This window comes from Rhinichthys klamathensis, unplaced genomic scaffold (genome assembly GCF_029890125.1).
Source record: "Rhinichthys klamathensis goyatoka isolate OS25496 unplaced genomic scaffold, OSU_Roscu_1.1 h1tg000196l_1, whole genome shotgun sequence".
NCBI lineage: Eukaryota > Metazoa > Chordata > Actinopteri > Cypriniformes > Leuciscidae > Rhinichthys > Rhinichthys klamathensis.
Genome location: NW_026606722.1, coordinates 3,246,752 through 3,271,504, shown reverse-complemented (window position 1 = coordinate 3,271,504; position 24,753 = coordinate 3,246,752). Strand labels below are relative to the sequence as shown.

Here is a 24,753-nt window from a genome sequence, read left to right as displayed (position 1 = left end):
TGTCTGACTCTATAGCAAATGGGAACATGGTTTGTGTAACATTAGCAACACATTATTAGCTGTTTGATAACATAGTCAAGCCAAAGGCTTATCAATTACCGTTATGTCAGACGTTGTAGAGAGCGATAGGCTACATAAAACGCGTTACCATTTGTAGACAACCCTGTAAAATTCCCTCTTCCTCTTCTTCTGAATCAGTTTCTGGTTCAAACATATATGACTGAATTAAACCAGTATTTTCACTTGCCATTATGTAGCGACAGCGTTAACTACAGTAAAGTTAAGCGAGTGGATCAGGTAGTCCGAGCTGGTGTGATTGAGTGGAGGCTGGGCTAATTTGCATATTTATTTCACAGGGGAAAAACATTTAAATATGTCATTTTGATTATAAAAGATGAGTTTTAAGGGATACAATTATTGAATGCAGGGGGACTTTAAGAAATGTTCTCTGAAATGTTCTTTGGGGAACCCAAAATGCTTCTTTTGGAACCTTTATTTATAAGAGTGTGTCCTGCTACCCCTATATTACTATTTGGAAATAAAAAAATATAAATTCAAGATGATGAAATTTAGGGCAAAAGTCTCAAATAGCCTATATTACACATAAATTATTTCACTACACCATATAATATAGGAAAAGCAGCCGTGTTACCTGATATTGGATTTGGAATCAGCACATTGATTTAAGAACATTGACAAAGAAACAGGGTTTAAATGACATTTAATTATTCAGTAAAAATATTAAATAATTTAGTAGGTCTCTCAGTCATAGCTCCATGAGATCTCAATTTCAAAATTGTAATCATCTTAAACGAGTCAATATTTACTTACAGTTTATGCATTTAAATGTGTGGTGGTGGTGTTGTATTGGTTGATCAAATATATTCACTCAAAGCTGTTCACATAAAAAAAAAATGAAAAGGTATTCATCCAGTTTTGTTTTGTATTAAAATTTTTATATTGATATATCAATTATATAATCTTTTATATCATTTCCATTATGTCTGTGCTGTGTATAGCTCTGCAGACAGAGGGGGAAAGAGCAGACATCAGTAGTTTAATGAACTGAAGGGTGAGCACATTCACAAGCCCCCTGACGTCATCGAGGGAGGATCCGCGCTCGCGCTGGCAATGTTGAAAGAGAGGATGCGCTCGCGCTCGGAGCATCGCTAAGAACGAAGGAGTCGCATTTACTGTGTCAGATCTAAATTAAAGACAACTTGCTCATATCAAAAGGAAACCCTAGCTTTGCACGGAACATGGCATCAAAATGTCCCAAATGTGACAAAACTGTTTATTTTGGTAAGTCATCAATTTTGCTTCCTTTTCGAAATTCCATGAATAAAACAATGCACACGCTGTCTGCAACGTAGATGTCATGATAGTGTGAATTTCGCCTACTTTCATTCTCATTTATCGTGGTATGCGTTGTAAATAACGTCTACAAACCACCCAGTGTGGGCTTGATAATTAACTGGCTAATCATGAGTGCACGATATTCTTACTAAATTAATTACGTTTTATGATTAAGATTTGTACCTGATTACAGACGCGGCAGCTAATACAACTATTTTATCTGCTGAGATTTGAGATACAATGAATATTGAAGTGGTGCAGTGAAATAAATACCATGGAAATCGCCAATATGAACAAGTTTTTGGTTATTACTGAATTAATAATGTATGACGCATGAAATGCAGAATCGGGATGAATGAAAAGCCTATATAACTGTGTATTACACATGACACTTAGAGCTCAGAATCCCATAGTTTATATTATTTTGTTATGGGTTACTACAATAGGTAAATATAATAATCAGGTGGATTATAAAACTCAGGTTCATATTCGTTATTTTATGTAGCCTACTAAGACACATAATAGCCTACTATCCTACATAATTAGCATCAGCCAATAGCCTACAACACCACCACAAATTGAAATGCATAACTAGATTGAACATTCAGTTTTAATCTGGTTTGACCCATTTAATGCGGTTAACACTTTCTACACTATACATTATTTATAGGCCTTTACTTTCCTTTCATTCTCAAAAAGCCTCCTGTGAATGTAGTGTTTGCCACATTTTGATTTATTGGATTATGTTAAACAGTGCTCTGCTTTTGTCTTCCTCTTTATCTTCTCTGGTTGCATAGATGGAAATTTATTTTAAACTGCAGGTGTCATTTGGCATTTGTCCCTATGTAATTAGTCATTATTTATTATTTATCATTAACTTCTGTCAGCTAGAATACATTTTTGTAAAACTCCCTACAAGGTTTCATTTTTATACTAAAACATACTCTCACTGTAAATGAACAGCATTAGTTTTGAGCAACACACCATGACGCTCAACATGTCCCTGTTTACACCTGGTATAAGATGCGTTTTGGTCGATCGGATCACAAGTAGACGAGGGAGACACAAACCTGTTTACACCTGTTGTTTTAATCCATCTCTTTTGTCCACTCTCTTCCACATTCGACTTTTGCTCTCATAGTGTGGACACTTGTGTGGTCAAATGCATCTGAATAGCCACAAAAGACCATCTACTCCCTCTGCCTACTGAGCTAATGTGTAAACATTATGGGAAGCGCACTAGCCAGGACGGGACTTAAACCTTTCGGTTTCGTTGGAAGACGAAAAACGTACCAAGCATGTTCTCTCACCATTCCTGATTTCTAACACACACTCACAGCGTTCGGCATGGTCTTATAGCAGCTGTCAGAGCAAAAACTAAAACTACTGCTCTCCTTGGATTTTTCTGCTTCGTGTTCATATGTAACTTGTGCAAGCTTATTTCGTCCATTAGATTGAAAGATCTGGAAAAAAACCCCATACATTTACCGGTACCCGCCCATAGACCCTCCCCTCAAGAAATCAGGACAGAAGTGGTTGAAAGTGGACAAAAGAGACGGATTAAAACACCAGGTGTAAACGGGAATGTGTATCCCTCATCTAGTTGAGATCCGATCGACCAAAACGAATCTTTAAGTCCCCCTGTAGTCCATAATTTTATCCCTTAAAACTCATCTTTGATCACCAAAATTACATATTTAAAAAACAAATTCCTTCTTGCCTTAAAATAGCTTGAATGTAACTTTACACCCTTGCCTCATTTAGTATACGCGGTTCTATGAATATGCAAATGAGCCCCGCCTCCACTCACTCACTCAGCTCAGAGATCCACTCGTTGACGATCACAGGTTGACCTGATTGGTTACAAGGTAGTTTGTGACATCAGAAACACCAGCGATTTCAAACTGTTTTTGAGATTTTCTTTGGTTCACTGCAGTTTTAAAGAGAAAATACTCAGCAATGCTGTTGACTAATGAATTTGCACATGGCTTCTATTAAACACACACCACATAGACATATAAACAACATTAAAAACTTGATTTTCACCACAGGGGGGCTTTAATATCATGTGTAAACAGGGCCTAAGATTAGCAGATTAAAAAATTATCCGTGCTAATATCATATGCTGAGTCTGAGCTGACTCCCTCCCACTGAGCACTATAGCCTAATAATTAACATGTGAGAATCTACTTTGTCTCTGGCTGCTACTAGCTCTCATGAGACTTGAACAGCTGAGCAGTGTGACCTGGAAAAAGCATTCCTATTAAATTGAATACCACATAAAGTCTTTAAGTACTCAAGCTGGCACACGGCTACTTTGAAATGGCTTTCAGTGGAGGAACACCCTTTGTGCCCACATAATTGTGCAGTTATGCCATAAGGCTACTGCGGAAGCGAACCACTTCTTCATCCTCTGATGTGTGCAGGACTTTCTCTCTTCAATCAGTATTTAATAACCTTTTTGTCCTTAAAGAGTTAGTTCACCCAATTTCTGTCATTAATAACTCACCCTCATGTCGCTCCAAACCTGTCAGACCTTCGTTCATCTTCGAAACACAAATGAAGATCTTTTTTATGAAATCCGAGAGCTTCCTGACCCCCCTATAGACAGCAACGTCATAACCACTTTCAAGGCCTAGAAAGGTAGTAAAGACATCTTTAAATAGTCCATGTGACTACAGTTCAACCTCACCGTTATGAAGCGACGAGAATACTTTTTGTGTGCAAAAAAAGAAAACGACTTTATTCAACAATTCATTCTCTTCCCTGTCAGTCTCTGCACTGTTCACGTGAGCATTTAGTTCACGTGAGCATTTTCATTTAGGGTGAACTAACCCTTTAAAGACACCATGAAATCAAAATTGACAATTCTTGTTGTTTATGCAATATTTATTTATAAATAATTTATCCATGTACATCCTAATTTTTTTTTTTAATTCATGTCCTCTCGTAATTTTTAATCAAAATAACATCCCCTCTTCTCTTATCTGATGATGAGTTTACTGGCGTGAGGGCGGGGCAATCTGATGTCACTCACATGAGATCGACCAATAGCAAACCACAACTTGACAATTCTTGTTGTTTATGCAATATTTATTTTTAAATAATTTATCCATGTACATCCTAATTTTTTTTTTTAATTCATGTCCTCTCGTAATTTTTAATCAAAATAACATCCCCTCTTCTCTTATCTGATGATGAGTTTACTGGCGTGAGGGCGGGGCAATCTGATGTCACTCACATGAGATCGACCAATAGCAAACCACAACCATCCAATGATCCAATATTGTGCCCAATTGTCAAAATCAAGTCACGCTCTTTTTTTTTTCTTGTTTGATTTCACTCGAATATACGTCACAATAGGAAAGAAAATACAATACGACTTTAAGTTATTAGAAAATAAGAAAATACTACTTTAAGTTATTAGATTATTTAGATTATTAGTTTATCTAAAACTCTTTTTCAGTTTTGTTTCTTTCTGTCAGACTGAAATTTGCTATGCATATCCTCAATATGGAAATAGCTAATTTGATACTCAGGTGAAGTGGGCATCATGCAACCAATAAGCAGAACAGCAAATCTAGACAAGGACTAATTACTGTCTGTTCAACTCTCTGCACATTCGTCTGCACCACAAAACATTTCGTTTTTCAAACTGTTAATTTCTAGCCAGATGCGATTGAAGACAGAAAGTGAAATTGCATGCATTTAGCATGAAATGGAGATCAAAAGGCAAAAATAAATGCTGAAAAACAATGTTATTAAAAATAACAATATTAAAATAATAATATATTATAATAAATAAATATATTTCCATTTTAGCTAGTTGCCTAGAAACAACACTACATGCCAATGGAAGATGCCAAACTGCTACATGCCAGAAAGTAGAAGTTTTTAATAATATAATTTTATCTAAATTTCTCTAAAAAGTTGGATATGTATACTCTCTATATTGACTGGGTCCATATTCACTGCATTCCGTTCAATTTGATGCATTTAATTATATACTGTACGCATTACACATTTAGGGTCTTGTGCTCTCCAAACCTGCATTTGATTGATCAAAAAATACAGTAAAACAGTATATACTGTAAAATAACTGTTTTCCATTTTAATATGTTTTAAAATGTCATTATTCCTGTTGGCAAAGCTGAATTTTCAGCTTCATTACTCCAGTCTTTAGTGTCGCATGATCCTTCAGAAATCATTCTGATATGCTAACTTGATGCTCAAGAAACATTTCTTATTACTATCGACGCTGAAAATGTGCCTTTCACATGGTGTACCATGCTAGAGAAAATTGTTTTTTTTAAAGACAATTATTCACTAGAATTTATAGTGTAAGAAAATAACCCGTTTATTGGTTTATTCAAAGTCGTCTCTTCTTTATTAGCTGTTTTGTGTTATATGCATCATGTGCTTGAAAAGTGAAGAAAATGGATTTGTTACCCTGAGGCAGCATCCTGCAATAGAACACATAAAAATAAACATACTTCCCCAAACATCCCTGAATGGATTTCACAAAGTTTGACCTAAAATGTTATTGTGCTGTTCTTCAGTCTTGACTCACACTGACGTGATGTGAAGAACGGCTCATGAGGGTGTTCTGTGCTCCCTCAGGCATGTGCCTGGAATATACTGGCCTCGATATGAAGGGGTCAGGTTTGATAAGAACCCCTCTCTCATCCACATATCCCTGATGTAATCTACGAGACAGTAAACAGATGGACATTAGGCATATTCATGTTATTTCTTATTGGACTCACTTACACGCATTAAAGTCGGCATGAAAAAGAAACTGCGATAGTCTTTTCTTCCATGTTGTGACATATATTCATGTGAAACGGATTCACGAACAAGACAAAAAAAGGTCGGGATTTGATTTTATGCATGGGGAATTGATTGGATGGTTGTGGTTTGCTATTGGTCAACCTCATGTGAGTGACAGGTTGTCCCGCCCTCGCGCCAGTAAACATCAGAGAAGAGAAGAGATGTTACTGCAAGAATGAGGGGAAGGTACTTCTATTAAAGATTACAAGTGCACATGAAATGTAAAAACAATTATGTGCACAGATAAATTATTTCTAATAAACACTGCAATATTCCATTTAAAAAATAAGAATTGTCCATTTTGATTTCATGGTGACTTTAATTTGTGCAACATAACTAACTATGTGATATCTAAATAAATCTGTATGTGGTTCATAGCTTTTTTTTTTTTTCTAACGAGACAAAGTCTCAAACAAGACTCAAGCCACCATTTCATAGAAGCTCTGGTCTTTGCCAGGCACCATTACAGTAAGAGTCTCTGCAGAGTAATTTCAGCTCAATTGTTATAATGAATATAGTTGCTTCAGTGGAGAGACTTAACACTTTTATTCAAAGAGCCTCTTAAGGCATCATTTAAATGTTCATCTTCAAACGAATGATGATCTGTAAAGGGGATAAATCTGTTTGTGTCTTGTAGCGGAGAAAGTGACATCTCTGGGGAAGGACTGGCATAAATTCTGTCTGAAGTGTGAACGCTGCAACAAGACCCTGAATCCAGGAGGACATGCTGAGGTGAGAGTAAGGCAGTTAATAACTGAGAAAAAGAAAGTGCTGAAGATAAAACCCCATTTAAAAAAAAAACATAACACTGGTTTATTGGTTTACAGTCTGAAAATGTATAAAAGTAAGTAATATTACATGAGCAAGAGTGCTGTTCCAAATATCAACACAATAACAACAATGCAAAAACATGAAAACTCTCTCTCAGTAGGTGGCTGTTATAGAAAAGCAGAAATATAGCTATCATCCTGGTTGCTGTGGTCGACAAAACAGTGCGGTGCGACTTTCTGTTTCTAACCTGCTTGTCGTGGGGAAAAAAGCCAAACAGTATTTACAGTATTAGCTATGCTGTTAATCATAAGAAACCAAGAATTCAAGAGACAAAAGAGCCGGTTCTGGACTCTTCCTCTCCTCTCTCTTCCTCTTCTCTCTCTTCCTCACTGTTGCTTAGCAAAATAGTATGTTCGTAAGTTTTATGTAGCAGAAGCAGATTATCTTTTTGGTATCACTCTAGGTATAATGAGCGCATAAAGAGTACAAAAGGAGTACAAAATAAACAGTATTTTAATATTATTTAAGATAGAACATGCAGGAGAACAGAATAACATAACCACATTATACAAAGACGACAAGGAACACAGAACTGAGGAACTTAGGACTTAAATACACAAGGAGTGGTAACAAACAGAAACAGGTGCGCAATTAATTAGGAACTATGTAAACTAATAGGGAACACAGGCAGACAGGCAAACAGGAAAAGTCAAGTCAAGTCACCTTCATTTATAAAGCGCTTTTAACAGTATGGATTGTTTCAAAGCAGCTTTACCGTTATAATAGAAATTACCGTAACAGATTGTTTAGGCTTTAACAGCACTAGGACTGTTAAATAACATAAGTTATTGTCCAGCTAAAGCATACCTGTCAAGTTTTGGATTTGAAAATAAGGGAAATTTTCCGGCGCCCACCGCGAGCAGTCCCACCACCCCAACCAAGCTCCTGTATCCCTTAAATTTTAAGACAGGTGTTATAGCCTAAATGAAAAAACACACACACACATATATACATATATATATTTGGTATATATAGGGTATATATTAAGAGCATTAATTAAAGGCTTATTTGCATATTTTCTGGTCATTTAACATTACTTGTCTTTACATTTTATTTTCATTCCACACATTATTTTCATTTCATATTGCTTTTCTTTTACAGTTTTTCTTTTCATTTGCAGTTTTTCTTTTCATTTCACATAACTTTTCTTTACTCTTTTAGTGAGTTATTGAACAAATTTGTTGCAGACTTTGTATTAACTGTTTTGGAAGGAGTGTATTTGTGGGCTGGGCCAGAGTGGTTAATTTTACATGAGAGTAGAGCAAACAGTTCTGTTGTCTAACGTCATCCTATTCTCTGTAACAATATTTCGTACCATGCTAAACACCCTTTCTCGTGCTGACATACATCATTCCTTCCCCGTGTGAGATGCTAAAGTCGCAGTTACAAAACTTACAAAACGCGTGACTGTCCCCCACCCTGCTCCTCTTCAGAAAAGTAAATTCGCTATCCCATTGATCGTGGTATTTAGTACATGAGGGTTTTGGTTTTTTGGCAGGAGTGCCTTGCTCTGTCATAGCGAAGATCATCCGACTCTGTTTTTGTTTGTTTTTTGTTTCCCCCGCGTTGTCACTCATCATCTGACCTCACACACTAACCTCGCGACAACTGCCACCTACAGTACCTGTAGTTTTCGTGAGGCTAGTGACAGAGCTTAGATTGGGAATGTTTTTTGTTTTTTTTACTCCGCCCGGGGTATTATTATTTTTCAATAACGCAGGTTAAAATACGGGAGATTTACGGGAAAATCCTAATACGGGAGGACGGCAGGAAAGAAGGGTAAAATACGGGACTTTCCCGGCCAAAACGGGATACTTGACAGGTATGAGCTAAAGTTAGTTTTGATTGATTCACTTCCGTTGCGAAGATCATTACTTAGGGGCCGCTAACACGACACCGTTCTAGCAGGAAAACTCTTAACGCGCTCCTGCCACACATCCGCACAAAACAGTGCCTGGTGTCTCGAGAGCGCACTCCCTGAAATAGGTTCGAATGTGCAAACGATTATCCGTTATTTCTGCGCAAACCGCGAAAACGCAGACGGCGCGCACATGCGCATCACGTGTTCAGTCCATAGGTATGCCGTATGCGTGTTTGAATATATATATATATATGTGCGCAGGTATGTAGTCCTTCTTCACAAATCAACCCTCAACAAACTACTTGTCTGGTCTTAAAAATTTAGAAAACAGAATTTTTGTCGCGTCTGCGTAGCCACGCAAACCGGAATTATCCCGACAACGTTTTATCTGTACAGAGGTAAAGGGAGGGACGCCTTCACAGGAGAGAGACTAGTTGACACTTCAGGACTGCGTTGTCGTCGTGTCCAGGCGCTGGTCCTTCATCATATCTGGATACAGCCTGGATCCGGTGCACTGCAGTAAAACCTCAGGATAAACAGAGACTTACATTAGCGTAGACGCCATCCTTCTTATAATGTACAAAGTACATCAGGATTTATGGGAAGTGTTCCCGGTTCCGGCTGATCTAAACTATGCAGCCTAACATTGAATTATAGAAGTCTATAATGTGTTATGTGTATGCTAGGCCAAAGAGATGTGTTTTTAGTCTAGATTTGAACTGACAGACTGTGTCTGCTTCCCGGACAATGTTAGGAAGATTGTTCCAAAGTTTTGGTGCTAAATAGGAAAAGGATCTACCGCCAGCAGTCGATTTTGATATTCTAGGTATTGTCAACTGGCTGGAATTTTGAGATCGTAATAGACATGAAGGACTATAATGCATTAAGAGCTTGCTCAAGTACAGGGGAGCTAAACCATTTAGTGCTTTGAAGGTAATCAGCAATATAAAAAAAATTGATAATTTAAACAGTTTAATAGGGAGCCAATGCAGTGTTGACAGAACCGGGCTAATATGGTCATACTTCCTGGTTCTGGTAAGAACTCGAGCTGCTGCGTTTTGAACTAGCTGTAGTTTGTTTATTAAGCATGCAGGGCAACCACCCATTAGAGCATTACAATAATCTAGCCTTGATGTCATGAACGCATTAACTAATTGTTCTGCATTTATAATTGAAGGCATATGACGTAATTTAGATATATTTTTAAGATGAAAAAATGTGGTTTTAGAGATACTAGACACGTGACTTTCCAATAAAAGATTGGTATCAAAGAGCACACCCAGGTTCCAAACCGACGACGAGGACTTGACAGATCAGCCATCAAGTGTTATACAGTATTCTAGGTTATTACGTGAGGACGTTTTTTGTCCAATAATTAGAATCTCTGTTTTTTTTTTTCAGAATTAAGTAGTAGGAAATTGCTAGTCATCCAGTTTTTTATATCAGCTATACATTCCGTTAATTATGTGGATTGGTAAGTTTAGTCAGGGCGTGAAGAAATATAGAGCTGAGTATCATCAGCATAACAGTGAAAACTAATGCCATGCTTCCTAATGATATCTCCTAAGGGTAGCATGTACAGAGTGAACAGTAACGGTCCTAGTACTGAGCCGTGTGGTACGCCATACTGAACTTTTGACTTTTGATTTCTTTATTTACTGCTACAAACTGATAACGGTCAGATTAGTATGATTCAAACCATGCTAATGCAATTCCACTAATGCCAACATAATTTTCGAGTCTATTTAAAAGAATGTTGTGGTCGATAGTGTCAAATGCAGCACTAAGATCGAGTAACACTAATAGATAGATACAACCACGATCGCATGATAAGTGCAAATCATTTGTGGCTCTAATGAGAGCAGTCTCAGTGCTATGGTACGGTCTAAATCCTGATTGAAAATCCTCGCAGATATCATTTCTTTCTAAAAAGGAACATAGTTGTGAAGATACTGATAAGGTAGATTCGAGATCAGCCTGTAATTGACTAATTCTGTTGGACCAAGTTGCGTTTTTTTTAACAAACGGTTTAATCATAGCCAGATTAAATGTTTTTGGTATGTATCCTAATTACAAAGATGAATTAATGATATTAATGATATCTATGACCTCTGGAAGCATCTCTTTCAGTAGTTTAGTCGGTATAGGGTCTAACATACATGTTGTCGATTTAGATGATTTAACGATTTAATGATTCATCCTCTCCTATAGCAATGAATGAATCAAATTTTTTGTCAGGGAGACTACAATGCACTAATGCATAAATTACAGCAACACCCCCCCCCCCCCCCCCCCCCCCCCCCCCCACCCCCCCTTGCCTTTCATACGAGGTTTATGTTTATAACCGTAATCTTGGGGGGTGGACTCATTTAAAGTAATGTAATTGTTTGGTTTCAGTCAGGTTTCTGTCTAACACAGAACATCTAGGTTATAGTCTGTAATCATATCATTAACAATAAGTGCTTTTGAAGTAAGCGATCGAATATTCAGCAACCCAAGCTTTATCAATTGTTGATTTGTATTATATCTGTTTTTTATTTGTTGAACATGAATAAAAATTTTACCCTTAGACGGGTTTGGAAGTTTTTTGCATTTCCTAATTCGGGGAACAGACACAGTCTCAATATGATGATATCTAGGTGAAAGAGTCTCTATGTGATGGGATTTATCTCTCCTGAGTGACGTGAGACAGCTAGCAGACGGTCAGTTTAGCCAGTCTGTCTGCTTCCTGACCTGAGCCCCAGATTGTCATTTTTGAGCTCTAAGACTATTTGCCATATTACTAGAGAGAAGAGCAGCACCATCCCAGGAGGGATGAATACCATCTATTTTCAACAGGTCAGCTCTGCCCCAAAAACTTTTCACTTTTAAATTTGCTTTGATGTCAGGCGCTCTGGCTCCCAGCCAACATGTGACTATGGTGGCTGGTGTCTCTATTCTCACGTTCCGTGTAATAGAATCGCCAATAACTAGGGCACATTCAACAGGATTCTCAGTGGGTGTTTCACTGAGAGGGGAGAACCTGTTTGATGTTGTAATCGGAACGGAAGAGCAGTGTTTTGTCCCGCGACTACAGCGTCTCACCGTCACCCAATTGCCCTGCTGCACAGGCTCTACTACAGCCGGAACCGAACAACGTACAGTGTTCACTAAGCTAGTCGCATCCAAAGCAGTATCTAAAGACCTTGCACTCTTACAATTAACCTTAATTAAAGTTTGGATGCGTGTCTCTAGTTCTGAAATCTTCTCTGTCAGCCTGACTATCTCCCTGCATTTATCACATGTAAATCCTGTGCTGACAGAGAAGGCTATGCTATACATGTTACATGAAGTGAAAGTGACAGAAGAGGAGAAGATGACATAACTCACCGTGTTTGTTTGACTGACTGATACTCACCACAGTTGTTTGATGGATTTGTAAAAGGCACGAGCGAAATAAATGAATAAATAAAGAGCGCACCGAGGGCACGCTAACAGGGTAGCGAATTACTAGTGTGTTGTGCTAGCAACGATTTAGATTGAAGCCAGCGATGTCAGGTTAATATGTGATGTTGAGTAAGTTATATTTAGGAGTATAAACAACAGGGAATGATAGTAAATAATGATTTAAAACAGAAAGATATACGAAGCTTACAGACGCAAACCAACTCAGCAGCAGCAGGCAGACCAAAACAGGATGATAATAAAACTGTTATAGTAGCTCCCCCTTCCGGCCCGTCCTCAAGCCGATGATAGTTTAAACTGATGAGAGAGGGAGGGCGGAGACTCGGGCAGGGGCTGGCAAAGGGCAGGAGACAAGATGAGATGGTGGTGGGAGAAACCAAGGCAGCAATGATGGTGGGAGGAGCCAGGGAGATCAGGATGAGCCAGGTGGGGACCGAGACCACAGCCAGGACGAAGGCCCACGGCAGAGTCAGAAGAGGGAGAAGCCATGATGGAGATTTGGCAGGTGGAGGGACGACAGATGGAGAGCCGATAGAGTTGGAGACCCTGGCAGAGCCGATGAGACCTCATGTTGACCAGAGTGACGAAAGGCTGTAAAGGAAAGGTTGTGCAGAAAGCCCTTATATGGAGATGGTGTGGGCATCTTTTATGCGAATTACTAATCTTGTGCACGCGCACGCTCATTAAGAATACTCTAAATTCACTAATATTAGAACGAGATTGAGAACAAATTCACGCGCATACTCACGTGTTGTGAATTAGGCTAAGTTCTCATGTGCGTACAAATGAGAAATAATCCACGCAATTATTAGTGTATGAGGCCCACTGTTATCAGCGGTGCAAAATATCATCCCCCTTTTGAAAAATGTGTACTGGTGTACTTCATTTCTTAAAAGAGCATATTTCAAAGACAATAGAAGTATGGCCTTAGTGCTTTTAGACTTGAGCTCGCTTTTGACTCCCTAGACCACAAGATTCTTTCATCTCGGCTGGAACTTTCTATTGGTATCATAGGTACGGTACTCAAATGGTTTCAGTCTTTCCTGTCTAATAGAAGTTTCTCTAGTATAGATGTTCATTCATCCTTGGCGACTCTCCTCATCTGTGGTGTACACCAGGGATCGATTATGGATCAGTTATGAGTAGATTTGGGGTGTCGTACCACTGCTATGCGGACGGCACCCAACACTACATACCTATAACACACAATTATAATTCTGCATATAAGAGATTGGAAGTCTTCACAAACTGATACTGTGTTAAGTAGCATAAAAGTGTTAGTGAGCCAATGTTAAAACCCAAATTATCCAATGCGGGCCAAAAGAGCATTCTGATGATAACTTGATCGAGGCACCCTCACGATGTACCTTACATCTGACGTTAAAAAAGATTTAAGAAGTTTATAGTAGTCTTAAATTAGACAAATAAATTAATGTCATAGTTAGGACTAGCTTTTAGCATCTTCGTCAGCTAGCCAATGTTAAACCCTTTTAAGCAGGGATAGTTTCGAACCTGTTATTCACACCGTTATTTCAACACGACTCGTTTACTGTAATTCATTGTATGTCGGGTAACCTCTCTTTCTCTCATCTCCCAGTGGTCTAAAATGCGGCTGCCTGTCTGCTCACGGGAAGCCACAAACGAGATCCTGTCACACCGATTTTACGCTCTCTGCACTGGCTGCAAGTCCGATACCGAATTGATTTTACAATTCTATTATTTGTTTACAAAACTCTCAACAATCTAGCCCCTAAATACCTTCCCAGCTTAATTGTTACTCACAACTCATCCAGATCACTTAGATCACGAAATCATCATCTCCTGTCTCCCACAGATGAAGCCAGTGCCTTCGCAGTGACTGGCCTTAAGCTGTGGAACAACCTACCACTACCTGTTAGAACAGCTCCCTGTGTCAGCCAAGTTCAGATCCATGTCCAAATCCATGTTAGCCTGGGAAAACCCAGACAACTTCCGGCAAATTTAGATTTGCTCTCAAAGTTAGTCTGGCAAAGAGCTCATTCAAAACCCATTTCTAATCCGTCGAAATCGCGGCACCAATCAGAAACGTTGGGGCGGGCTTTACACGATGAAGACAGCGCTGGGATTTTGAAGCAGATTTTGTAGCCTTCATTACAAAGATGGATGCCGCCGTCGAACATCACTCGTTCGAATCAGCTATCGCGTCTGTTTTAAGCGATTTGAACGTTTCCTTTTTGTTAAAAACCGAGCAAAGAACAACACTCGGAGATGTTTCTCCACCGCTCTGCATACGTCATCTCCTTCATCGCTCTGATTGGGTTTAGGTCTATCCGCGACGTCCGTTGGTGACGCCCCTCTGGAAATGATTTGTCTATGACGCTTTGCCAGACCATAACTCAGTTACAACTGAGAATGGTCTGGTTTTAACCAGGCTAAATCCATGTCCTTTTCTTCTGTGCTTTTAATCTTTTGTAACTTTTATGTGTTTATTGCTCCTATTTTCCTTCTCTCTTTTTTATGTACAGCACTTTGGCCAAACAAGGTTGATTTTAAATGTGCCTTACAGATAATCTGAATTGAAATTGTATTGAATTATGAAATTACATCAGTGATGTGCATGTGTTCTGAAATGAAGAGGCAAAGTCCTCCGTTTTTATACATACATATATATATATAAAAAAAAAAAATCATTCATTCATTCACATTGTACTGGTTAAATATCACTTTACGTTACATAACAAAAAATACAAATCTTTTTGAATTTTTTTTACATTAACAATGTAATAAATGTTCTATTTATTAAAACCAAGTATAAATCTCATCAAGTTAGTGTTTTAAGTATTTTTACATTTATTCCATAATAACTAATGGCAGTAACAATTTAAACAACATAGTTTTTTTGCGAACTGATGTTTAGCAGTTCTTTTTACTAGTCAACTTATTTTTGGATCATCAGTCATGCTCAGTAAACACTGTTTGTCACAGACACGAAGATGTATCTTTAATTTCACCACTTTCACCCCCTTAGTCATCATGTTTTCAAGCCATTTCAATTTTTATTTTGACGTGACATGAAGGGGTGATATCTCAGTGGCTGAGCTGTTTACTTACTTTTTCCATGGGGAGACCGGGGATGGTTGTAACAGGGGTCAGTTGTAACAATTCCAATCTGTCCAATCAGGAACTAGTTACAAATCACCGGATTCACTTCACACATGCTTAGTTTAGTTCTTATTCCACATGTGATAAAGTAGAGCCCTGTGGCAGACACAGCACATGTTAAAGTTGAAAAAACAATTTTGAGGTAAGAAAGTAACTTTTTTTACTTTTTTTGTTTTTGTTATGGGAATTTCTGCTTTGTAGTCAAACTCATCAAACTTTTATTATGTTTATTGTGTGTCTGTGTAGATATTTTCCATGCAAGTTGTTAGTGCTAATTGTTTGCCTGTTAGCTGTAAGGTGACCTAGTACATGGCGACATGACTCTGGGTTAGTTGTAACAACAAGACTCTGGGTTAGTTGTAACAACAATGAATTCAAATTTATTAAAATTTTATTATGGCCAATACTATAGACTGACAGTGACAACCGTGCTTACACAAATATAATGTTCAAGTTCAATTTATTATGGTCAATTACTATGACAGAGTAACAACAGAGTCACACACACACACACACACACACACACACACACGCACGCACACACACACACACGCACACACACACACACACACACACACACACACACACACACACACACACACACACAATGTTCAAGTGTTCAATTTTATTATGGTCAATACTAACACTGGCAGTAACAAACATGCTTACAAACAATGTTTGTGTTTAAGTTCAATTTATAATGGTCAATTACTATGACTGAGAGTGACAAACACACTGAGACTAAGAGTGACACACACACATCAGTTATATTGAAAAGTCAGTGTTGAATAAAAACCTTTCAAAATATTTTTTTTTTGTCAAAATCCTTATTTCATTATGTTACATATCACCCCGGTGGATATCATAATGTTACATCTCACCCCAGGGTATGTTACAACTAACCCAGACTATGGGGTGAATTGTAACATTTCACTCCTCGTGTTTGAAACTAAACCATGCATTTTCTGTTTGTGTTGCAAAGATAATAGCTATGTCATTTAATAGCAGACACTTGTAAATAGTTTGGATCACATTTTGAACACACTGATTTCAAAGTACTACAAGATATAGACAGAAAGGTCAAATTTGTTACAACCATCCCCGGTCTCCCCCTAGTCTTCCCATTAACACCATAATTTTGCTCAGTCAGACTTATCCGTTAACACGGAACATGCACGAAAACAAGAGGTGGGATTTATCAAGTGAACCAATCATAACTAACCATAACCAATCATTACGTGATAGAGGCATTGCCTCCTCTCACGTGACTTTTCCCCATTCATTCTCAATTACCCCCCACTAAACCCACCGCATGCTTTAGAGGCTCTGTTAATGGGCTCAGGGGAGGCAAGACACACGCAGTGTCCCACTGTAACTTTACCCGCTGTTTTATTTTTGTAATATGGATTAATTTCTCAATAATTTTTTTGAGGAGGCACTGCCTCCCTTGCCTCCTTGGGGAAAATGCCAAGATGTACTTAAGTCCTACTTATGTGGGTCAAAAAAGCACTATTAATTTAAACTAATTGCATTTAATATAAATTCAAACAATAACACGTTCATTTAATTGTAAATAAGATGCCGTTAAGTGTCCAAAACATTCAGTTTGCACTTAAGGATGTTCTTTTAAAGTATATTATTTCTGTAATAAGTATGTAATTTTCACAAGGGCCGGTACAGTTGTTTGCTCTTTCGATGTTGAGAATATTTCATGCTCTAATCTTTGGACAGCATGAGTGTTAATTTTTGATGACAGCAGACAAGGATGGCAGGAACTGGATGCCTAATTAATCCCAGTGATGTGCTTTCTCCACTGTTAACAGCATGATGGGAAACCATACTGCCACAAGCCATGCTATGCTGCCCTCTATGGACCAAAAGGTACAGTACATCTAATTAGTGTCTTGGTTCCAACTATTCATAATTTGTGGGGCTTGCAGCAAGTAGGACACTCTCTCCTTTGATGCTACAGTTTTTTTAATGAGACAGAGAGCAGGAGCAGTTAATCTTATAAATCTCTGATCTTGAGATATGGATTAACACTACATGATTTTAAAGCCCATGTTGAATTCTTGCAATGTTTAAAAACCTCCCATATAACAGAATCAGAAAAGAAGCAACTGTCTTCTTCCTGTAGGTGTGAATATTGGTGGGGCGGGATCATATGTCTATGAAGCACCTGTCAACGATGATGCTGCCCCTGTTGCCATGGAAACCAAACCCAAGGCTGAAGAGAAAAAGGCTACCAGGGGTCCAGTGAAGGGTGAGTTTGTCTGAAATACTGGTTGTACTACTGTAGATCATAATACAGAAACTTAAGTTCATAGGTTTTTTATTTTTTTATGGTGAATCATTTTATTAATCCAGTAATTAATGACCGAATTTTCATTTTTGGGTGAACTATCCCTATAAAAGTGTATTTTTTAGATGTTTCCACTAGTCTGAAACAGCATGTTATGAAAAGCCTAAATGTTTTTGCCTGTAGTGACTTGCCTTAAAGAACACTCCAATAATCCCCTAGCATTACATGGGAAATCTACTTCTACTGTGTTTCTTTAGAATAATATCAGTGGTGACAATGAATTCCGTATTGTATTGTCTTAAATAGGAAAAACTAATGCTATGTATAAAAATAATTATTCACCTAATTTCCTCCAGCTGCAAGTTTCAGTTCGTTCTCTGGTGAGCCGAACATCTGCCCAAGGTGCAACAAAACTGTATACTTTGGTAAGCGCTGACATTCAGACATAAAAGTTCACCAAAAATGGATTTGTGCAGGGACATGTGTGTTCAGCAGTGCCAGGACATACATTAGCATTTTGTTGTGGTCGACTGATGCTTACAGAAGGGCCTGTGTTTCCTGTGTGTTTCAGCTGAAAAGGTCTGTTCCCTGGGTAAAGACTGGCACAGACCCTGTCTGCGCTGTGAGAGGTGCAAGAAGACTCTGGCTCCTGGCAGCCATGCAGAGGTGAGCGACAGAAACACACTGCAGCTTTATTGCTGTGCTTTTAACTCTTAAAGGGATAGTTCACCCAAAAATGACAATCAGCCCATGATTTACTCACCCTAAAGTCATGCTACAGTAGGTGTATATGACATTCTTCTTTCAGATGAAGACAATTGGAGTAATATAAAAAATGAAGTTCGTTTATGATGGATAGATGCACTTTTATGGACTTCAAAACAAAAACGGCCATTCACTGCCATTATAAACCTTGGAAGAGCCAGGACATTTTTTAATATAACCGATTGTATTCGTCTGAAAGAATAATGTCATATACACCTAGGATTAATTGAGGGTGAGTAAATCATGGGCTGATTTTTTTAATTTTTGGCTGAACTATCCCTTTAAACGTATACCTCAGGTCTTTATCGACCAGGGATGTCATTCACTACCCTTCCTGTCATTCATTTTTTAAAGTTAGACATCAGCCTTCTTAGTATTCAACAACCTATTATAAACAATCTAAATAAATACAATTATAAAAGAACGTCTGTTTTCTTTTTTTTATATAATTTTCTGTAAAAAAAAGTGTATAGGGTCGCTAGTGACCCGAGGTGTGTAATAGTGTAAGTATATATTTTTTTCTGCGCAACAATACTTGAATCTTTGATGACTGAATAAGTGCAATTCACCTTTATTGCACATGGTGGCAATGTCTGATACACAGTGATGAAGTGACGCTTCACTCATAGTTACTGCAGGCAGAAAACAAAAGAATAGGAAGTATCATCAGCAAAACTTGAAATGGCTCAGTGATCACTGATTTACTGAAGAGCAAGTACTGAACACAATCAAATATTAGTGTTACTGTCACTTGATGGTGGATCTGATGAAGAAGCTGTCAGTGATGAAAATATTGATTTTGAAGACATTGGAAATGATTGTTTTGTGAATATGGTTGAGATTGTGAATTTGAGCCAGATGCAGTGATGAAGGAAAAACATTAATAACAATTTTATATTGTGCAATATATATATACAGGTCCTTCTCAAAAATTAGCATATTGTGATAAAGTTCATTATTTTCCATAATGTAATGATAAAAATTAAACTTTCATATATTTTAGATTCATTGCACACCAACTGAAATATTTCAATTCAATTCAATTCAAATTTATTTGTATAGCGCTTTTCACAATACATATTGTTTCAAAGCAGCTTTACAGAAAGTGCATTTCAGAAATGTACATAGAATAATATAGTTAGTTAATCATCATGTATTAATTTAGGGCATAACATATCGCCGGCGTTGAGTCGTCTCTTCACAGGCGTCGAGTCGTCTCTTCATAGGCGTCGAGTCGTCTCATCGCAGGTGTTGGAGCGTCTGAAGTCTCCGTGAGAGGCTGGATACAAACTGGAGCTGACGAACGCTATTTACCTCGGGACTAGCGTCCCGAGATAACAGCAGAAAAGCAGATGGGAAATTATTAGCGTAGCTGCTGTTCATAATATTAATGCAGTCGATCTGATTCAACAGTGGTATAAAAGGTAAGCATTATGTGAATGCTTGGCTGAAGAGATGCGTCTTTAATCTAGTTTTGAACTGGGAGAGCGAGTCTGAGCCACGAACAGTATCAGGAAGGCTATTCCAGAGTTTAGGAGCTAAATGTGAGAACGCCCTCCCTCCTTTAGTGGACTTAGATATCCTAGGAATGACCAGAAGCCTCGAATTTCGGGATCTTAAAGAACGCGATGGATTGTAGGGCGATAGAAGGTCCATTAAATACACAGGAGCTAAACCATTTAGGGCTTTATAGGTCAGTAGTAGTACTTTGTAATTGATACGGAACTTGATAGGTAACCAGTGCAGAGATGATAGAATCGGTGTTATATGATCATATTTTCTTGACCTAGTAAGAACTCTAGCGGCTGCATTTTGGACTAACTGTAGCTTGTTTATTGAAGATGCAGGACAACCAGCTAATAAAGCATTACAATAATCTAGTCTCGAGGTCATGAATGCATGAACTAACTTTTCTGCATCAGAAACAGATAGCATGTTACGTAATTTAGCAATGTTTCTAAGGTGGAAAAAGGCTGTTCTTGTAACATACGAAATATGATTTTCGAAAGACAAGTTGCGGTCTAGTATAACACCCAGGTCTTTTACTGTAGTCGATAAGGTAACAGGACATCCTTCTATATTAAAGTTGTATTGTAAGAGATTTTGTGGGTAGTTTTTTGGACCAATAAGTAATACCTCAGTTTTATCTGGATTTAGTAGCAGGAAATTACACGTCATCCAGCATTTTATATCTTTAAGACATTCTGTCAATTTAGATAAGTTAGTGTATTCATCTGGTCGTGATGAAATATATAATTGAGTGTCATCAGCATAGCAGTGGAAATTAATTCCATGTTTTCTTATAATATTACCAAGTGGCAGCATATATATTGAGAATAGCAGAGGGCCTAACACCGATCCTTGCGGCACTCCATAGTCTACTGACGTTATCTTCGATTTTTCCCCATTTAAACAGACAAAATGGTAACGGTCCGATAAGTACGATCTGAACCAGCTTAATGCCTGTCCCTGAACACCAGTGTAGTTTTGTAGTCGATCCAGGAGTATTTTATGATCTATAGTGTCGAACGCAGCGCTAAGATCGAGTAGAACTAGTATTGAGATACAGCCTTGATCAGAAGCTAAAAGTAAATCATTTGTAATTTTAACTAGCGCAGTTTCTGTGCTATGATGCGGTCTGAATCCTGACTGAAATTTTTCATATATCTCATTTTCTTGCAAGAAAGAACACAATTGAGCGGACACAATTTTTTCTAGTATTTTAGACATAAATGGAAGATTTGAAATGGGTCTGTAATTTGCTAAGTTATTTTGATCTAATTGCGGTTTCTTAATAAGAGGTTTTATTACTGCCAGCTTGAATATTTTTGGAACATGACCTAAAAATAAAGACGAGTTAATAATATTAAGAAGAGGCTCTTCCACTACAGGTAACACTTCTTTCAGAAGTTTAGTGGGTATTGGATCTAATAAACATGTTGTTGGTTTAGATGCAATGATAAGTTTATTTAGCTCTTCCTGTCCTACAGTTGTAAAGCGGTGTAGTTGTTCTTGAGGGACGATAATTGAGGCTGAATCACAAGACACCATAGAGGATTGTACATTTACAATTGTATTTCGGATGCTTTCTATTTTCTCATTGAAGTAATTCATAAAATCATTACAACTATACTGTAACGGAATATTTTGCTCTGGTGATGTCTGTTTATTTGTTAGTCTAGCCACGGTGTTAAATAAAAACCTTGGATTATTTTGGTTATTTTCTATTAGTTTGCGGAGATGCTCTGCCCTGGCTGCTTTTAGAGCCTTTTTATAACGTGACACACTGTCTTTCCACGCGATTCTAAAGACCTCTAAATTAGTTTGTTTCCATTTACGCTCTAAGTTACGAGTTTCTCTCTTGATAGCATGTGTAGTACTATTGTACCATGGTGCTTTAGTTTTCTCTCTAACCTTTTTCAATCTAATTGGTGCAACAATATCTAATGTACTAGAGAAAATGGTGCTCAAACTGCTGGTCATTTCCTCTAGTTCATCTGTTTGTTTGGGTTCACTGAGCAGCTGAGATAGATCAGGTAAGCTATTTGAGAATCTATCTATAGTGATTGGAAGGATTGTTCTGCCTGGTCGATAACGCGGCGCAACATCGGGTTTTCCGCGACGGGTATTTCAGGTCTTTTATTGTTTTAATACTGATGATTTTGGCATACAGCTCATGAAAACCCAAAATTCCTGTCTCAAAAAATTAGCATATTTCATCCGACCAATAAAAGAAGTGTTTTTAATACAAAAAAAAAAAGTCAAACTTCAAATAATTATGTTCAGTTATGCACTCAATAGTCAATACTTGGTCGGGAATCCTTTTTCAGAAATGACTGCTTCAATGCGGCGTGGCATGGAGGCAATCAGCCTGTGGCACTGCTGAGGTGTTATGGAGGCCCAGGATGCTTCGATAGCGGCCTTAAGCTCATCCAGAGTGTTGGGTCTTGCGTCTCTCAACTTTCTCTTCACAATATCCCACAGATTCTCTACGGGGTTCAGGTCAGGAGAGTTGGCAGGCCAAATGAGCACAGTAATACCATGGTCAGTAAACTATTTACCAGTGGTTTTGGCACTGTGAGCAGGTGCCAGGTCGTGCTGAAAAATGAAATCTTCATCTCCATAAAGCTTTTCAGCAGATGGAAGCATGAAGTGCTCCAAAATCTCCTGATAGCTAGCTGCATTGACCCTGCCCTTGATAAAACACAGTGCACCAACACCAGCAGCTGACATGGCACCCCAGACCATCACTGACTGTGGGTACTTGACACTGGACTTCAGGCATTTTGGCATTTCCTTCTCCCTAGTCTTCCTCCAGACTCTGGCACCTTGATTTCCGAATGACATGCAAAACTGAGCAACAGTCCAGTGCTGCTTCTCTGTGGCCCAGGTCAGGCGCTTCTGCCGCTGTTTCTGGTTCAAAAGTGGCTTGACCTGGGGAATGCGGCACCTGTAGCCCATTTCCTGCACACGCCTGTGCACGGTGTCTCTGGATGTTTCTACTCCAGACTCAGTCCACTGCTTCCGCAGGTCCCCCAAGGTCTGGAATCGGTCCTTCTCCACAATCTTCCTCAGGGTCCGGTCACCTCTTCTCGTTGTGCAGCGTTTTTTGCCACACTTTTTCCTTCCCACAGACTTCCCACTGAGGTGCCTTGATACAGCACTCTGGGAACAGCCTATTTGTTCAGAAATTTCTTTCTGTGTCTTACCCTCTTGCGTGAGGGTGTCAATGATGGCCTTCTGGACAGCAGTCAGGTCGGCAGTCTTACCCATGATTGCGGTTTTGAGTAATGAAACAGGCTGAGAGTTTTTAAAAGCCTCAGGAATCTTTTGCAGGTGTTTAGAGTTAATTAGTTGATTCAGAGGTTAATAGCTTGTTTAGAGACCCTTTTCATGATATGCTAATTTTTTGAGACAGGAATTTTGGGTTTTCATGAGCTGTATGCCAAAATAATCAGTATTAAAACAATAAAAGACCTGAAATATTTCAGTTGGTGTGCAATGAATCTAAAATATATGAAAGTTTAATTTTTATCATTACATTATGGAAAATACTGAACTTTATCACAATATGCAAATTTTTTGAGAAGGACCTGTACATAAGCATTTTTAGGTTTTACTTGAATATATTTTAAATTTGAAAAACATATTTCCCTGCACCATGCTGTTTATATTCAGCATATATTTGAAATTTAATTTGGTCAGATTAAAATCTGTATGGGTTGCGTGGAAGTGTATATGTCTCAGTGCTTTGTAATACCATAAAGGTGCAGCTCGGGTTTAAACTGAAATGACATGTGAAAACAAATATTATTTAATAGTGTGCATGGGTTCTGTTTTAAACTACAGCACGATGGCCAGCCCTACTGCCATAAACCCTGTTATGCTGTTCTCTTTGGGCCAAAAGGTACATTTCCCAATTTAATTTTATTTATATCAATTATATATATATATATATATATATATATATATATATATGCTCATCATGATATGAGCATGATGTTTTCTCCTTGTTTTTGTTCAGGAGTTAATACCGGAGGTGTTGGCAGTTACATATACGAGGACCCAAACACTGAAAGCCAGTCCTAAGAACCACGAGCACACCAGCAGTATTAGCAACCTTAGATTGAAGCCTTTCGTCTGCTTCCTTTGAATCTTCCTCTCTTTCTTGAATCTGCACTGATCTTGTTAATCTACAGAGTGCCACTTACATACTAATTCTACTCAAAATGAGCTAGTATTACTAATTACTAACAGAAATATGTGTTTAGCCTTTTTGCTGTATTTATGTATGTTTTTTTATATATATTTTTAAGAATGTAGTAGATAAATATATTGAGTTTGTTTTGGGGTCTGTGACGTTAAATTACAGATAACAACAACATTTAGTTTAGAATAAAATGTTTTTGTCATTAATACATATGATTGGTTGTGTAGCATTTTAGCACACTTATTTATTATACATTACTGACACAAACTTTGCACTTAAGATATGTTAATGTATTAAACAAATATTTGTATTTGTAATTAAAAAATATTGTTAAGTGTATTGAGTTGTTTTGTTTCATTCCACTTTTTCACAGAAAGAAAGAAAGAAAGAAAGAAAGAAAGAAAGAAAGAAAGAAAGAAAGAAAGAAAGAAAGAAAGAAAGAAAGAAAGAAAGAAAGAAAAAGAAAAGAAAAACCAACTCTTAAAATTGGGTAGAAATTACACATTTTGTGGC

At 37.9% G+C, this 24,753-nt stretch overlaps 1 protein-coding gene across 1 annotated transcript; it reads left to right on the top strand.

Annotated features, from left to right (window-relative positions):
* Positions 1-1,119: 1,119 nt before the first annotated feature.
* crip2l (cysteine-rich protein 2-like) lies at positions 1,120-24,147 on the top strand. The gene is made up of 8 exons (XM_056262709.1): positions 1,120-1,302; positions 6,824-6,918; positions 17,287-17,344; positions 17,601-17,726; positions 18,122-18,190; positions 18,337-18,431; positions 23,880-23,937; positions 24,055-24,147. Exons 1-8 carry the CDS (start codon positions 1,260-1,262, stop codon positions 24,117-24,119), a joined length of 609 nt encoding a protein of 202 aa, XP_056118684.1. The 5' UTR covers positions 1,120-1,259; the 3' UTR covers positions 24,120-24,147.
* Positions 24,148-24,753: the final 606 nt, after the last annotated feature.

What these genes read in the sequence shown, in the direction of transcription:
- crip2l (XM_056262709.1), top strand. Translation starts at nt 1,260, where the DNA reads ATGGCATCAAAATGTCCCAAATGTGACAAAACTGTTTATTTTG. An exon ending in TGCCCTCTATGGACCAAAAG is followed by an intron (nt 17,345 to 17,600) that starts GTACAGTACATC and finishes TTCTTCCTGTAG; the next exon opens with GTGTGAATATTGGTGGGGCG. An exon ending in TGTTCTCTTTGGGCCAAAAG is followed by an intron (nt 23,938 to 24,054) that starts GTACATTTCCCA and finishes GTTTTTGTTCAG; the next exon opens with GAGTTAATACCGGAGGTGTT.